The sequence below is a fragment of the Natator depressus genome, chromosome 12, assembly GCF_965152275.1.
Source record: "Natator depressus isolate rNatDep1 chromosome 12, rNatDep2.hap1, whole genome shotgun sequence".
Lineage (NCBI taxonomy): Eukaryota > Metazoa > Chordata > Testudines > Cheloniidae > Natator > Natator depressus.
Window position 1 is genome coordinate 12,016,532 of NC_134245.1, and position 17,521 is coordinate 12,034,052.

The 17,521-nt window shown below is 40.8% G+C and overlaps 1 protein-coding gene across 1 annotated transcript in view; it reads right to left on the reverse strand.

The window, feature by feature from the left end:
* Nucleotides 1–17,521, reverse strand: part of SLC6A2 (solute carrier family 6 member 2) — a 105,755-nt gene that overhangs the window by 60,522 nt on the left and 27,712 nt on the right. Inside the window, exons 3-4 of the mRNA XM_074968594.1 lie at nt 16,567–16,698; nt 11,411–11,648 (exon numbers count right to left, since the gene is read on the reverse strand). Coding sequence (XP_074824695.1) covers nt 11,411–11,648; nt 16,567–16,698 — 370 coding nt within the window. The remainder of the gene's footprint in view (nt 1–11,410; nt 11,649–16,566; nt 16,699–17,521) is intronic.

The following is a 17,521-nucleotide window of genomic DNA, read 5'->3' on the forward strand; positions in this document are numbered from 1 at the left end:
ATGAAAAGTGCAATTTAATAGTTGGGTATTTTTATTAGGTCATCTCTGACCTGAGCCCATCATATCCCCTTTGTGAGCTATTTTGAAACGTGTTCTTTTTGGAACCATTGAAGTATTAAAGCATAACAAGGAAACCTAACTCAATAGAAAGAACACTATATTGTCCATTTAAATATTTTTAAGCCATAGCCTGAGAAAAAAACAAAAACAATAGCTTTCAGAGTGGTACTGCCCTTTGTACAACGAAATCCTATGGAGGGATTCCTCAGTAGCTTATTTGTGTGACTAATTCTTACTGAGAGATTCACAGCACTGTACTTTGCAAGTATCAGAGATTATTGCACAAGCAGATGGACTTGAGTATATTAAAATGGAGGCTGTGGTTCCAGTCCATGTCCAATGATAATTCCAAGTTCAATTAAAAGGCTTGTTTTGCCATTGTGATGCAGTTTACAGACCCCACACAGAGACTAAGGGAGTGAAGGAGCTGTACTGGGCCAAAAGGGCCCCGCCCTTCAACAGCTGTGGAACATGTTCCAAATAGATGAGCTGGTCAGAAGGGGCCTCTCAAGCAGGGGGAGAGAATGGCTGAAGGGAGGAAGCCAGTTTGCAGCCCTGGGAACAGAACAATCTACAGGAGAAGGGTCTGGACTGTGGGTAAGACCCCAATTGGGAGGGTAAAGGCCTGAGCCTTTTCCCTCCCCCAGTCCCTGCTGAGAGAGACTAAGTGAACATGGGGAAGAGATCTGGGGAATGCTTATTTGACCAGCTGAGCTGCTGACACTGATTGGGAACTCCCTCCTGGAGCAGGAGAGGGCAGTAGCCACACGCCAAACTGCAGACAGAGTGGGGGAAGTAGGGAACAGCGCAGGGGATGCTGATAAGGTGCACCAGGAAGAGGTGACTGAGACATTCCATACCTCTCCCCTTTGGGCCCTGGTCTGTAACAGGATGGAGAGGTAGGGCCCAGGTCCCCCTAACTTCACACCCCCCTCTTCCATCCGACCAGGAGCACTGGGCAATGAAGATCACACACAGCTTGACCACTAGACCCGCTGACCACCAGGCAAATTCATCTCAGGACTTTGGGGGTGGAAGGACTGTTGAGCCATGGCCTGCCACTCTCTGAGTGAAACCAGCTACAGCCATCCTCAATTTTTTAGTTGAAAGAGGTATTGGTTTACATTTGTGTTGGACCAGTAGAAGGAATTTCACATACACAATATACAGAAAGGCAGGTTTCAATGGCAAAGTATATCTGTCCTCAGAGGGATTTGTTGATGAACTGATATTTTGGCAAATACATCATACAATCTGACAGTCATTCATTTTGACACGCTTGTATTAAAAACAGAAGTATGTTTCTTGCCTTTATGTTAGAACATATAAACTTCTGGATATTAAGTGATGTAATGATGTTTTTGACAAATGCATTTGTTGTCAAAAGCCTCAATGTTGGTTTTTTGTTTTGTTTTTTTTTTTTATCTTAAATCTTACAGGAGAAAACTTTTGACATCTAAATCTTCTGAGGACAAGTAATTTTAGGGTATGTGGGTTATGGTATAGGCACCTATAGAGATGTCTCTTGGAGTTGCAAGTGCCCAGTTCCTCCAAAATTCAGGCATTAAAGATTTATCAAGTTAGCCTCCCAAAATTTGTGGCACTTAAAATTAGAGGCCGCTTTTGAAAATTTGGGCTTAATTTACTTTCCCAGGATCACAGAGCAATAGAAACGCCTATAGAGAGACAGAGATGGGACTAAACCAAGGGTTCTGAGATCTAGTCCCTACTCTGATCTAGACTAATTATCACTTTAATTTTTAAGTTTAGACAGCCATCCTGGTTAGAAGATGCTAGAGGGACTTACACTATATACTGTATGTCAGTGTTCTCAACCTATTTACCATTGTGGGCCACATATGAAGCTCTGTGTGTGTTATGTGGGCCGCGTCCACGCAATAGATGTACTACTTGTATGGCCCTCAGGATGTCACATGGGCTGCACATGTGTGCTGATTGGGCTGAGGTGGCCCAAGGCTGCAGCTTGAGAATGACTGCTATGTGTAAACTACAGAAACTAAAATTACTGCTCTCTGCTAATTACATTTCTAATGCAATTTGAAATGTGTTCATTGTGCTCATTCCTGCAATTGGAAGAATCACATATGTGTATCCATCAAGTTGTGGTCATAATTTTAAATAATTATTGGTGCTGGTTTCCTTAAATGTGTAATGTACAGTGTATACTACGAAGTACGTACAAAGAGACAGGCAATTTATCAATGGCCCTGGCTGGTATATTATGAACTGCTGGTTGATCTAAAAGAAATGGTATTAGATTTTGATGAATGTTAATCCTGAGCTGATAAATGGCCGCTTTGGGATTTAACTCTTCACAGAGGGAGAATATTAATCCCAACCCACTGAAGTCTTTGCTCTACTTAATGTTGCCATTTAATTATTAATACTGGCCTCCCTTGTTATGTGTACAAGGCTTAGGCACATTAAAGTTTACACTGCACTTTGAAGCAGCTGCTTGTTAAAGCTGATTTTTGCACCAACTCTCTTGAGGTCTGCAAATAAAAATAGAACACTTTGCTTTAACCCCTTGGCTGCTCTAATGAATAGCAGAAACACAAAGTGAGGCATGTTAGCCTAAGTAAGAAGCAAAGCAACAAGGGCATTTCAAGAAAATTCATGTCTTCTGAAGTATGTATCATTTGTGGTTGCCAATGGAGTATTCCTTGACTAAGAGTTTTGTAAACTCTTACCATGCAGGTCTGTTAACCAAAGTCCCAATCCTGCAATGAGCTCACTAAATACTTGCACCTATGCTTGCATGAAGACACTCTGATTTCAATGGGGCAGCATGCAAGTACAAGGGTTTGCCAGTATGGAGCTCATTGCAGGAGCAGGGTCCAAGTGCCCTTGACTGCTGCATGATAAGGACATGAACACACAAATCCTCCTTTCATGGCTAAAATTTGCTATAATACTAAGCTGGGGAAAGTCCACATAGAGAGGCTCTGCCTCAGGTTGTCAAGATTTCAAATCTAGGGAACCTCAACAGGAGCTGACTTCAGCTCTTGTAATCCTTTATAGGGCAAGAGGCAGTTGCTCAGATAGCTAGATACTCTCACCAAACCACACAGGACTTTATTCATGAAAAGTAACACTTTGAATTGCTCCTAGAAGTTAATGGAAAATGAGTGTATTGCATGCAGGACAGGTGTAATCTATTGATGTTGACTCTGCAATATACCATTGCTTGGAGCCCCTCTGGAAACTTAAACTAGCATAGATGTTACTAAGTCCCCTAGTTTCAGGTTTTGCTATAAAATCTAAATTCAGATCAGGTTTGCTAAGGTTTATGAACCCCTCAAATAGAGCTGGCCAAGTATGACAATTTCCTAAGAATATGCAAGCACATTTAAATGACCTCGTTTGCTTTGTACTCACATTTCATTTGTGTTCCCCTTTCTATGGAGTAGGCATCAAACAAATTTTACTGATGTGAATTCTTGTGGGAAACAAATATCCCAGCTGTACATGAGAGTATTTGTGGGAACATGATTTTAAATTTGCACACAAGTATTTGTACCAGAAAGGCTTTCACACTCATCCAATCAGAGAAAAGAATCAGTAGCATGGGACTTTGACTTATTTGACTGTCTCAAAATGTCTAACATGTTAAAATATAAAATATACAATACTCTCAGAGAGCTGTTAACCGTCAGTTCATGGGGTTATAAACAATTTGCTAAAATATTTCTTGAATGCTTCTGAATAGCTAATAAACCTGAGGTAATTTGCTTATGGCTCTTCCAGTGGCAGAAGACAGCAAGATTCACTGGATAAATTATTCAATATGCGGCCTGATCCAAAACCCACTGAAGTCAACGGGAGTCTTTTCATTGCCTTCAGTGGATTTGGAACAGGTCTATGGGACAGACACACAAAGCTAGAACCAAGCTCAGTGTTTGCATGAGTCCTTCTGAAGAGAAACTCCCCAGTTTTACCCAGCCCTAACCTTTGTCAGAAACATCTGGAAATCCCTCCTTTTCAATGACCATTCCAAAGAGGTGATTAAGTTAGGGATCCAGAAAAATTATTATGGACGTCTTGCTTTCCTAATCAAACCCTCAGATTTGTATTTTGGATCTGGCTGCAGCGTGAGCTCAGGGGAAAACTCTGAGAGGCTCAAAGCTGAACAATGCTGTATACACTTATGAACTAGATCTTGTTGCCTGCTAAACTCGAATATAATTGAAAGTTGCTGACAACTCCTGACCCTTTTCAGCCTAGCATGAGCTAGGATTTTTCTTCTTATGGAACATAACCAACAGAATATCAGACTGTCCCTTTTCATTCATTTTTGGCAATGCTTAAAGAGGTGCTAGGACTCAAGCCATTTTTTAATTTCATAAATGATGCGGCAAGCCCAGAGGCGCCGGGGCTCTGACCTGCCCGGCCCAGAGGCGCCGGGAATCAGCCATGGCACAAATTAAGCCCTGGATTTTGGCCTCTGATTTGTGACCAGAATTGCTGACACTTGCTCCTGAAACAATTTTAAACAGATACTTAAGTCTGTTCTGTTATACTGAATGGAAGGCTATTAACAGGATTGTGTTAGTCAGCATTCAACAAAGCAAGCCAACACACTTTTAAACAATGTATGCTCAAGAAGTGGAACTCACTGGCAAGAAATTGAGGGCAAGAATTCAGCAGGATTAAAAAAAAGGGTTAGACATCATAAAAGTGTGTGTGTGTGTGTGTACACACACACACACACACACACACACACACACACACAAAACCCCTGCAGTTACTTAAGAGGATACAAAAATTAAGGGATAAACCCTCATACTTAAGGGGATTACATAAATTACTGATTTATGGTGGGTAGGAAAAAATTCTCTCCTATAGAGAGTTTATTCCATAACTGTCTACACTGGGGTTTGCTACAGCTTCCTCTGAAGCACCTTCCTCTGGCCTCTGGCAAGAGACAAGATACTGGACTGTGTGGCCCACTGGTCTGATCTCTTATGGTATTTCCTATTAGGAATTACTGTCCAATCCAGTAACCGCGCAGTTGGCCAAATAAAGTTAAGTCACTTCAATTTTGATTTTGTGATTACATTCTCACATGCAGAGTTAATGTGCTGTAGAAAACTGTTACTTCACGCATCATAAATTTACGTTCGTAAGTATAATAAATGTGGACTCTGTTGATTCAGGCTTGTTTGAACTTCCATGTGGTTGCTTGCATAGCCTTTTTACAATTCATTACTCATATCTGGCCAGCCTTGCATACATTTAGTAGCAAAACTTCTGTGAATTTCCTCCACTGAATGGGGCATGAAAATTTGCTTGTAAAACATGTGTTATTATTACAGTTCGGAGAAAATAGCTGTAACTCATTGCATTGCTGACAGTTTGGTAACAAAACCTTCCAAGGAGCAAGAAGGGAGAGAACAAAGATACAGTATGTCTATATTCAGATAAAATGTTTGAATAAGTAAGATAGGTTTGGGAACAGTTTTTTTTTTTTTTCAAGGGAGGCATTTTCTTAAAGTTGCTACTTATGACTTATTTTAACAAAGTTAAAGCAGATGGAAAGCAGTTTGCATTCTCCAGGGTGAATTCTAAACCAGAGGATAAGGAAATAATTAGAGTAATACATGTCTCCAAAGTAATGTGGAGCTGATGTTTTATTTCTAGCTGGATTTTTCTTGACTTATTATTCCCAGCAAAAGAGCATAAGCTGTGAGCCCTAGCACTCCACTATTGGCATGTCATAGGAAGAATAAAAGAAGCAGATTACATAATATTTATCTTGCCTGATTTTAAATGTATAAATAAATTTATGATTTATTTCAACCATTTCTAATGAGGTACTACAGAAGACCCATTCCCATGGTCCGTGTTCAGGCAAAGTTCCCATTGACGTCAATGGGAATTTTGCCCATTTGGAGGCTGGAGGATTGGAACCAGAATTTATCTAATGAAACATGGTATTAAGCAGACATAAATGGAGAGTTCAACCAAAATTATCTACTAACTTGTATTGCTGGGAAATGACAGCTTATGTTTCTGTGCAAACCAATTAACTGTGTGAGCTTCCCCCCACTAAACTAGATTCTCAGGAGATGCAGATCAGCTCCAGTTAAGTCAATGGTGCCTCACGGCTCTGAAACTTGCCCCAGTTAAAATAGCACCGCCCCTCTTCCCCCTGAGCCATTCTACCATCTCAGGGATGCTGGAGTACAGCTTTCTGACCTCAGCTCCTGGAATGCCCCTATGCTGGGAGGAGCCAAGAGCAGAAGAGCTCTGCCAGTCGTATGACTGCAGGGATTCCCCTACTCCAGATCTCCAGCTAGTTGTTTAAGCCAGTTTTGTTGCTAAGCATACATGCAACACAAGCATGTAGGGGCAAAATTAGAAAGGCCAAGGAAAGATTAAACTAACTAGAGGCAGAAAAGGTAACAAGAAAACATTTTACAAATACATTAGAAGCAAGAGGAAGACCAAGCCCAGGGTCAGCCCATTACTCAATGAAGGGGGAAAGACAATAACAGAAAATGTTGAAATGGTGGAACTGCTAAATGCACTTTTTTGTTATACCAAAAAATTTAGTAGCAATCGGTGTCTGACACAGTGAAAATGAGGTAGGATCTGAGGCTAAAATAGGGAAAGAACAAATTAAAGATTTGACAAGTTAGATATCTTTGTCACCAGGGCCTGATAAAATGCATCCTAGAATACTCAACAAGCTGACTGGGGAGATATTTGAGACATTAGTCATTATCTTAAAACACTCCTGGAAGACAGGAGAGATTCCAGAGGACAGGAAGAGGGCAAATATAGTGCCAATCTATAAAAAGGGGGATAAGGACAACCTGGGGAATTACATACTACTCAGTTTAACTTTGTTACCCCGAAAGATAATGGAGCTAATAATCAAGCAATCAATTTGCAAACACCTAGAAAATGATAAGTAGTGGTCAACATGGATTTGTCAAGAACAAATCATGTCAAACCAACCTAATAGCTTTCTTTGTCAAGGTAACAAGCCTTGTGGATGGGGGAAAGGGTAGATGTGGTATATCTTGACTTTAATAAGGCTTTTGATACTGTCTTGCATGACCTCCTCATCAACAAACTAGGGAAATGTAACCTAGATGGAGCTACCATAAGATGAATGCATATCTGCTTGGAAAACCGTTCCCAGAGAGTAGTTATCAATGGTTCAGAGTCAAGCTGGAAGGGCATATCTAGTGGGGTCATGCAGAGATCGGTCCTGGGTCTGGTTCTGTTCAATATCATCATCAATCATTTAGATAATGGCATAGAGAGTATACTTATAAAGCTGAGAAGGGTTGCAAGTGCTTTGGAGGGTAGGATTAAAATTCAAAATGATCTGGAGAAATGGCCTGAAGTAAATAGAATGAAATTCAGTAAGGACAAATGCGAAGTATTCTACTTAGGAAGAAACAATCTACTGCACACATACAAAATGGGAAATGACTGCCTAGGAAGACATACTGCGGAAAGGGATTTGGGGTCATAGTGGATCACAAGCTAAATATGAGTCAACAGTGTAACACTGCTGCAAAAAAAAAAAAAAAAAAAAAAGCGAACATCATTCTGGGATGTATTAGCAGGAGTGTTGTAAGCAAGACATAAGAAGTAATTCTTCCACTCTACTCTGCGCTGATAAGGCCTCAACTGGAATATTGTGTCCATTTCTGGGTGCCACTTTTCAGGAAAGATGTGGAAAAATTGGAGAAAGTCCAGAGAAGAACAACAAACTTTATTAAATGTCTGGAAAATAGGACCTATGAGGAAAGATTGAAAGAATTGAGTTTGTTTAGTCTGGAGAAGAGAAGACTGAGGGGGGCACATGATAGTTTTCAAGTACATAAAAGGTTTTTACAAGGAGGAGGGTGAAAAATTGTTGTTCTTAACCTCCGAGGATAGGACTAGAAGCAATGGGCTTAAATTGCAGCAAGGGAGGTTTAGGTTGGACCTTAGGAAAAAAATTCCTAACTGTCAGGATAGATAAGCACTGGAACAAGTTGCTTAGGGAGTTTGTGGAATCTCCATCACTGGAGGAGTTCAAGAGCAGGTTAGCCAAAACACCTGTCAGGCATGGTTTAGTTACTACGTAGTCCTGCCATGAGTGTAGGGGACTGGACTGGACGACCTACTGAGGTCCCTTCCAGTCCTACACTTCTATGATTCTAAGGAGCAGTGGCACAAAGGAGGGTAGAGCTTACACCCAGATTTGTCCCTATGTATGTGCCACCACAGCAGCCTCATTAGAGCCCACTTCAAAAATATGGAGGCTGGATAGAAGCTGTAGCTTTGTTCACTTATGCTCTGATCACAGAGTGGATTTTTTCCTTCTTTTCTATTTTCCCCAGTGAGAGCTCAGTGTTTCTCCAGATGACAAACCAAAACACAAAAGAGAGATTGAAACCTCCCACAGCAAAACTATTGCCCTAAATAACTGTTCTTACCATTATCCATATCATACAGTGGCCAACACAACAAACCTTAAACCAATAAAAGTGGTTAGAAACCTTTGCAATTCCACAGATTAAACAGACATGCTCTACCCTGACTCCACCCATCAGAAACCAGTTAGCCAACCCAAGAAAATAATATTTCTAATGCGAAGCAATAGAGTAATTGTGTGAAAAGAGCTATGCATTGCAACAATCTATCTCATTAGGAAGTGCAGTTGTCCTGCAGCAAAGATTTGTTTAGGAAAAAGTAATGAAGACAATCCTCCAGGAATAAGTGGGTGAAATTCCTATACAAATCTCAAATTCAGTAGTGATTCAAGCAGTGGGGCAAGATGGTTAAAAAATTAATATAAATTCACTAATCAGCCATGCAATACATGTGCAAGATTAGTGTAAGTGACATACTAAGGGGCAGAAGAGGTTTATGTCAGGAAAAGAAAACAGGTCTTATTTTAACCAGAACCCCCTTCTTAATGTGATTTCCTGCTACACCCTTACTTTCAGGTCCCTCAGTGTCAGTTACACACATTTTTTTTGAAAACCCACCAAAAGCCATAGCAGTGTCAATTAACATTACTTTATCACTTACACCCATTTGCTGACCATGTCACATGCAACATGGAACTGACACACTATGGATTTGGTTCTCCATTCTGTAAACACTTCATGGGTGTGAGTTAGAACCACTGAAAGAGACACCTTTATTAAAAGGTTGAACCCAATTCTGGAGCTTGGATCTGAACACCTCTAAACTTTGAGTAACCTCAGATCCCAAACTGAGCTTTATAAGCTAACCAAAACCCTGGATCTGAGCACATCATACACTTTGTGATTCTTCTCCCACATTTTACAGATGGGCAATCAGAAGTCATAGACAGGTTAAGTTATTAGCCTTGTTACTCTTCCCATTTTTGCCATATAGTCTATTTCTTAGTAAATACAGGTGTTGGGATTTCAAAAATGCCCTAGTTTTAGGACTACGAATCCCAGGGCAAGCCAAATGCCATGTATGTTCCTAATTCACTTAGGCTTTTTTAAAATCCCACCAGAGATGTATGTTACTTGGCAGAGCTGAGAACACAGATCTCTTGACTTTTAGTCTTGTGTTTTAGCAGAGTCACAAGTTGAGTTGTGTTTCATAGAGCAGTAAAAGTTTACTCAGGCTTAAAGGTGTCAGATATCACACCACCTAGAAGAATGGTGAGTGTCTTATTCAGAGAGAACCACAACAATTCCTAACTCTAAGTAAGATGTGATGGCAAAATGGATATAACCCAAAGGTTACTAGACAATTAGTGAGCAATATAGAAGTAGACAGAACAAGTAAGATGACTATGATGATTGTTGTAACAAGTCTGAGGGCCAGATTTTTAAAGCTAATTAAATGCCCAGCTCCCATGGAAATCAGTTAGGCACCTAAATACCTTTTAAAAATCTGACTCCAAGAATACACACAAGTTTTAAAAGAAAACTTTTCTAAAATGACATTAACATTAAAATTTGAAGTTGTGTAATTACCACTTGGAAGTGTTCCCAGATTGTTCAGATCTCTTCTTCTTTCACCCCAATAGCATAGTCTCCAGTGTAGAATATTTACTGCATCTTTTTGCTGTAATTAACCACGATACTAAGAGAAGTGTTTTTTTTCTGTCGGGAAGAGGCCAATTTCCTGGCTGACATTACTCAGCATTGTATCAAGTTCCTATACCATCACAGCCACTCAGTAGACCCTTGCAAAGCACAGAGTTTAGCAAACCTGTATCTTCTCCCAATGGTTGTACTGTATGCCACGCCCAACTTTTCAAATTTACTAACATTAAAGAGGAAAAACGAGTCATTAATGTGTCAGTGCAGTAACCATGGACCCACAAGATCCCAACCGTAGCCCAGCCATATATGCCACACTGAACAGGTTAGGCTGCTTGTGGGGGGAATGATGACTGTTCCCAGTGTTGAGAACATGGTCAGTGCTCACTAGATAAATATACATTGCCATGGTTACAATTACAAACCAGAAATACTAATTAATAATCTGAATCAATTTAGTAGTGGATGAGATTAGTCTGGTGTCCAGCCAGTGCTCCCCTTTCACTAACCCAATCACATCTTTCCCTGGAAGAGGAGAAGGGTCCAGAACCCAATCATTCATAGTAAGACTTACAAAACAAGAATGTCTGAGACAATAGAGTGTATCTTCATCATTCAATTGTATTCCCAGTTGCAATGGGTGCTGTTACCACTATGCACCCAAAGAGGACTTTTAGTTTGAAGTGTCTCAAAGCCTATGTGACTGATTCTGCTCCTGTTACCATCAACAGCAGAACTCAGTCTCACTTAAATGGGAATAGGATCAAGCCCTGTGTTTTGCAACTGCTACCTTCTCCTCCCTGCACTGTGCTACATCCCATTTCACCGAGCTGCTGAAGCAGAAAAGGAAAAGGAGATCTGCTCAGAGATATTTGGCAAAAAGAGAAGCTAAATTTGTTGGGTAAATGATTAGTTTCAAACTATTCAGATAGCTTTATTCTGCATGTATTATTCCTTTGCCTAACACAAGTGTCATCTTGGTGTAGAATGAAAAAAAGCTGCATGTGGGTGGGGGGGCAGGGCGGAGATTTTGTGCTTTGTCTCTGACTCCACAGCACTTAGTGGCATCACTTAGCTGAACTGGGGAAACTGAGGCACAGAAGGAAAGTGTGACTTGCTTAAAGTCACACAGCAGGTCAGTGGTACTACCAGGTGTATAACTCAGGTCTCCTGACTCCTAGTCTAAGGTCCTGTCCCCTAGGCCACCGGAGAGAGGCTTTTAGAGACATATGAACAAACACCTCAACTAAACTGGAAATTTGAAGCAACAGCAAAGGCGACTCGACACTTACTCATAAAATTCAGCAGCAGGAGTGAGTTTGTACTTGGAGTACTTGGTGCCATTGCCAAGCACCGAGGCGTTGAAGAGTTTGGGATCTGTACAGTTTAGGCTATTCCAGCTGTTGCCGCAGTTTGTCCAGGGAAGCTCAAATGTGAATGATGAAAACAGATAATACAGAGACCAAGCTATGATAACGTTGTAGTAGAAACCCACGTAAAGAGCTATGAGTATCACGGCATAGCCTACACCTAAAGACAAAGGAAAACTAGATTATACATTGCATTTCACATACAACAATATACTCCAACCGTATTGTCTGAAAGCAGAACCATGCTTTCTTTTTTTTTTTAATTAGATAAGGGCAGTTCCTAAACACAAGCTTGTTTTTGCCTAGTATTTTGTAAGAACTTAGCAAAGGGTTATAAATATAGTGGCTGGTCACAAAAACTGACCATTTAAAATAATAATTCCATGAAACGGACCTGGTGTTTAATAAAGCTTGTTGTGTTTGCTGGAAACTAGAAATTTTGCTATTAAAGGACACGACTCTGCTCTGATCCAGCGCTGCTAGAGTCCGTGTTCTGTATTCATAGGGGAAAACTCACCCAGTGCAGAGGGCCGTACGCCCTGTGTTAATAGGGCCATTCACTTCACCTGAGTAAAGTTCAGGTTCAGGGTAATCCACCTTCCTCCCCGTAAAGTTAAGGCCAGAGCATGGAGCTGCAGTGAAGTACCCCTACCGCTGCTGTTCCCATCTGTGGGCTTCAATAGTGGCTGCTGCCCATCCCAACCTGCAAACAGCCTTGTGACTACAGACTGATTTCCTCTCCTGGCGTATCCCCATTGCCATTCTCTGCACTGGTTTACATGACTCTAACATGAAAACTCATTCCGGATTATGCAAGGTGTGTGGAGACTGTGGAACCCCCAATGCGGGATTTAAGTGGGTCCCGGGCATTTGGCTGACCCTTCAAACCACGGTGAATTTCAACCTTTGGGCCAAATTTTACCCTGACTTTCACCCCATACTGTATTACCTCAATGGATCTGCAGAGTGTAACTAAGGGCAGACCTTAACCCTAAATCCTTAAATAGTATGCAGGGCCTTGTACGGACCCTGCAGCCTGGGGTGAACTCAACCCTGCACATTCCCTATTGGCCCTTCTAGATCTGAGTTTCGTTGGAATATCGTGAGGTGTGTCTGGAGTTTCAGCGTAGGCTTTCTTCAGTGAGCATTTGTTCTCACCATGAAAACAGACCCTTGTAAGCAATTAGTCACTGTCACATATTCTGAGGGGGTACTCTGGTACTAACAACAGGTCAGAGTGGAGGTTCGTTCTCAGAATCGTGACAAGAAGCTTGCTTTGCTTCAGCCAGTGCCATCAGTTTCTTTCTTCTATGGGCAGCAGTGTTTGCTGAATGCTACATTTAAGCCATTTGGATTATCTCTAAAGAGACGAAGACTATCCAGTCTTCTACAGGCAGCATCACTGTGGTCTCTCAATACCTAAGTGTAAGCCTTCATTTATAGTTTTAATCAGTCCAGAAACAGGATACTAATAATGGCATGAGAGTCTTGCTGATAATCACATGCCACCAGGTTTTTATGCACCTTGACAAATCAAGGAAGACACAGATTGCTGTAGATAGAGTACCAGGGACTTGGAGAGATGGTCTGTGAAACTGCTACAATAATATTGTTCCATTACGTAATCGAAAGAGGTTTTCAGTTCATGTAAGGAGTAGCTGCCAAATCCTTAGGAGCCAACAGTCTAAAGAGTAAATTGTGTCAAGCATGGTCTGTGTTTGTCAGGAGAAAGTTAACTAATGTTTTACATAGGAATCAGTTTGTTTATCTCTGACTTCTAGCAAAAGGTGGTGAAAACAAACTTGAAACGGTCTTAAAAATCATGGGGTTTGGATGGCGTCTGCATGTTGGCAGTGAAACTGTATTGATAAATGATAGTAAAGAAAGCAGTGGAAACCTCCCTAGATGATGTATGTTAGAATGTACATACCCACCTCAAAGACTGTGTACTGCACAGAAATGGGGGGGATTTTGTTTTTAAAACCACCTCACACATATATGCTGTTTCCACAATTCTAGAGAGAAAATGGTTGCAATTTAATGTGAAAATTCAAAGGAACTAGACCAAACCTATCCCCGGGGTCACTCCACTGACAACAATAGGATAACTCCAGGCATGAATTTGCTCCATTGTTTCTGGATCTAGCCTTTTATTTATTTAACTTTGTCCCACCCACGCTGCTCATATAAACCCTATAAAGTCTTGTGATGCAAATGGGCTGTGCTGTAAAGGTTACAAGATACATTTTTGATCCCTTGCCTTATGGGAGTGCTTCATTAAGATTAGAGTCTTAGGTTTCATAGCTAAAATTAGCACTATAGTGCTTTTTCATTTAGAGAAACTATTATAAATTTGAGGGTAGACCATGCACATTTCATTTCAGTGACGGATTTGAGTTAACCCAGAGATATATCCAAAGAACTCTGGTGTATTTAACAAAGTACTGAAATATATTTATGCATCTTATTAGAAGCTGTGATTGAAACTTTACTAACAGTATCCCTTTGCTGGGATTTAAAATATAACAATATTTCTTGTTCTTTTAGAATCCAATATTCTACGTGCCTTGTATTATACTATTCAGAAATACAAACATTTAGCAATGGACTCTAATGCACACTTAGGCAGATTTGACAGTCTCAGCTTAAAAAACAGCCGGATTGCTAACAAGCCTCTACATGAAATCCTAAACATGAAATAAACCTTGAGTTTCCTTTCTCATCTTCTTGTCATGCCTGAAGTCAATGGAAAGACTCTCATTGACTTGAATGGTTTATGGATCAGACTTTGTGAGATCCTCCAAGCCAAATGTTACAGTCCTGACAAGTAAAATTCCCATTGCCATTAAAAAAAATTAGCTAACATCAGTCAGAATAAAAGAACAGGAGTACTTGTAGCACCTTAGAGACTAACAAATTTATTAGAGCATAAGCTTTCGTGGGCTACAGCCCACTTCATCGGATGCACAGAACGGAACATATAGTAAGAAGAAATATATATACATACAGATAAGTTGGAAGTTGTCATACAAACTGGGAGAGGCTAATTAGTTAAGATGAGCTATTATCAGCAGGAGAAAAAAAAAACTTTTGTAGTGATAATCAAGATGGCCCATTTAGACAGTTGACAAGAAGGTGTGAGGATACTTAAGGAAATAGATTCAATATGTGTAATGACCCAGCCACTCCCAGTCTCTATTCAAACCCAAGTTAATGGTATCTAGTTTGCATATTAATTCAAGCTCAGCAATTTCTCGTTGGAGTCTGTTTTTGAAGCTTTTCTGTTGCAAAATTGCCACCCTTAAATCTGTTACTGAGTGGCCAGAGAGGTTGAAGTGTTCTCCTACTGGTTTTTGAATGTTATGATTCCTGAGGTTATATTTGGGTCCATTTATTCTTTTGTGTAGAGACTGTCCAGTTTGGCCAATGTACATGATAATAGCTCATCTTAACTAATTAGCTTCTCACAGTTTGTATGGTAACTTCCAACTTATCTGTGTGTGTATATATATATATATATATATCTTACTATATGTTCCATTCTATGCATCCGATGAAGTGGGCTGTAGCCCACGAAAGTTTATGCTCAAATAAATTTGTTAGTCTCTAAGGTGCCACAAGTCCTCCTGTTCTTTTTGCGGATACAGACTAACACGGCAGCTACTCTGAAACCTATTAGTCAGAATATTTTTTGACTAGGGATGTCATGATTCTGGGGGTGGGAGGAGTATCACTCATGGGTTTAGTAACAGGATAACAACAGAAATGGGCAAAACTAAGCAGTTATATTTTGAAAGGTTTCATGCCTACTTTTAATTAGGTGTCCATCTATGCTTATCTATTCATCTCGAACTTCACTATGAGTTTTGGGTGCGTTTGAAAGCATGATCTCAAAGCAGAATGCAGTAAAACTGCACTTTTCTCTTGGTTTTGAGTTCTAACCCCCACAAAAAGGAAAACGCTACAAGAGTTCAACACAACAATAAAAGCCTAAAATTATCTCAAGATAACCCATGGTCAAGCTCCAGTTCAGCCAAGAGGAGATTGCCACTGTGAAGCTCATTACCGTTCACCAATAGTTTTACATTGTCTGGACTTCATGCTTCTAAGAAAACCAAGAAGCCTAGTGAGCACACATGTTGTGGGTTTGGGTTAGTTTTCAGTCATTTCACACAATTCTGAATTGCAGAATCTTTCACCTAGGAGGCTACATGGATCCAATCGGGTACAGGATGGTAGCAATCCAAAATCATTGCTAGTTGGCACTTTCTTGATGGGGCCTTATAAAGTATTAATATTTTACACAAAGCATATCATATCTTACATCCTGAAGGATATCACAAGCACTGAGCTCTATATCTCAACACCCACACAAATATCTACACACCTACACAAGATACCACTGGGAACGCAGCCACCTGTTCGATGGAGAAAATGTAAGCACCTAGTACTCAGCGTGCAATGCAACAGTAGGGGGATTAGAGACCTTTAGGCCCAGACCCTCAAAGCTATTTAGGCACCTAACACCAATGGGAGTTAGGGACCTAGATACCTTTGAGGATCTGGGCCATAGTCAGTGCCCTTGGAGTTTTAATCCCCCAGCAAAACCAGTAACATTTTGGCTTTCAATGCCTCAAAAAGAAAACCCTAGAGAATAAACTGAATGGAAAACCTAATTTATCTATGTAAGAATTGTGACAGGCTCACTGGACCCTTCTGGGATTTGAATCTGTGATTCCAAAGAGTTTAACATGTGAGGTTTACATCACAAGAAACAACAGCCACAACAAATGGCTTTAATTGGCACCTTTGATGGAGTTTCGACAAAGAGACCAAAAACTGCAATGAACAAGGAGTCTGAACTAGACTCTCTTCCCCCACCCCTTGAAAGATTCCCCTGCTTTTTCCCATGTTGGGCTTGTTCTGTGATCACAAGAGGACCTTAGATTACAGGCTTATCAAATAGAACATCAACTTTCGTGCTATCTAAGAAAGAAAGTAGACCCTTTCTATTTTTTTATCAGACTTGTTTAAAACCCTCACATTCTCCTCAAACCAAGTGGAGAACTGGCACATACCTTTGAAAACTGGACAGATTTTCCACACCGTAGCAGCCCCTTCCCGGTTGTACTGTCCCAGTGCTAACTCCATGTAGAACAAGGGCATTCCAGCAATGATTAGGAAGAGGATGTAGGGGATAAGAAAGGCACCTGGAAAAACAGAATTACAAGCAGCCATTGAAATCTAGGCTTTTGTGATGATGTATTATTACTATATTACTTTTATTCTGGGTATTTCCATAGAGCCTAGGAGCCCTAGTCATGGCCCAGGACCCCTTGTGCTAGGGGCTGTACAAACACAGAACAGAAAGACAATCCCTGCCCCAAAGAGTTTATAATCTAAATATAAAAGCATCTATATCAGCAAAACAAACACAGGGTGGGAGAAGGGGCAGGCCACACAAGCAGAGTGAAAAATGTGATGGCAGCAAGTGTCATGTTCAGGAATGTCTGTACAGCGCAAAAGAAAAAAAAAAACCAAACAAACCACCCAACAGCATCTTTCAGAGCCCAGGTCAACTGACTTGGGCTTGTGAGGCTCATGCTGCAGAGCTGAAAATAGCAGTATAACCATTCAGGCTCAGACGGGAGCTTGGACTCAGAGACTCGGCAAGGGGGGAAAAGACACAGAGCCTGGGCTCCAGCCTGAGTGGGAATGTCTACGCTGCTCTGTAATTTTAGCTCTGTAGCATGAGCCCAAGTCAGCAGAGTCTCAGACTCGCTGCTGTAGGTTTTTTTGCTGTGTAGCTATACCCTTAGTTCCACAATTAGTTTGTCTGTCTGTCTTTGGGGTAGATTTAGTTAGGAGGGGATCCGCTAAATGGAATGAAAAGGGAAGTGAAGGGAATGGGTGGAGGGGGAGGAGAAGATGATCAGGTGAAGAGTGAAGTTGAACTGAGGTGATTTATTATGAGGAGGGAGGGTTGGCATAAACAGCCCGTCAGCACAGACCATTCGACAGTTTTGATTGAAG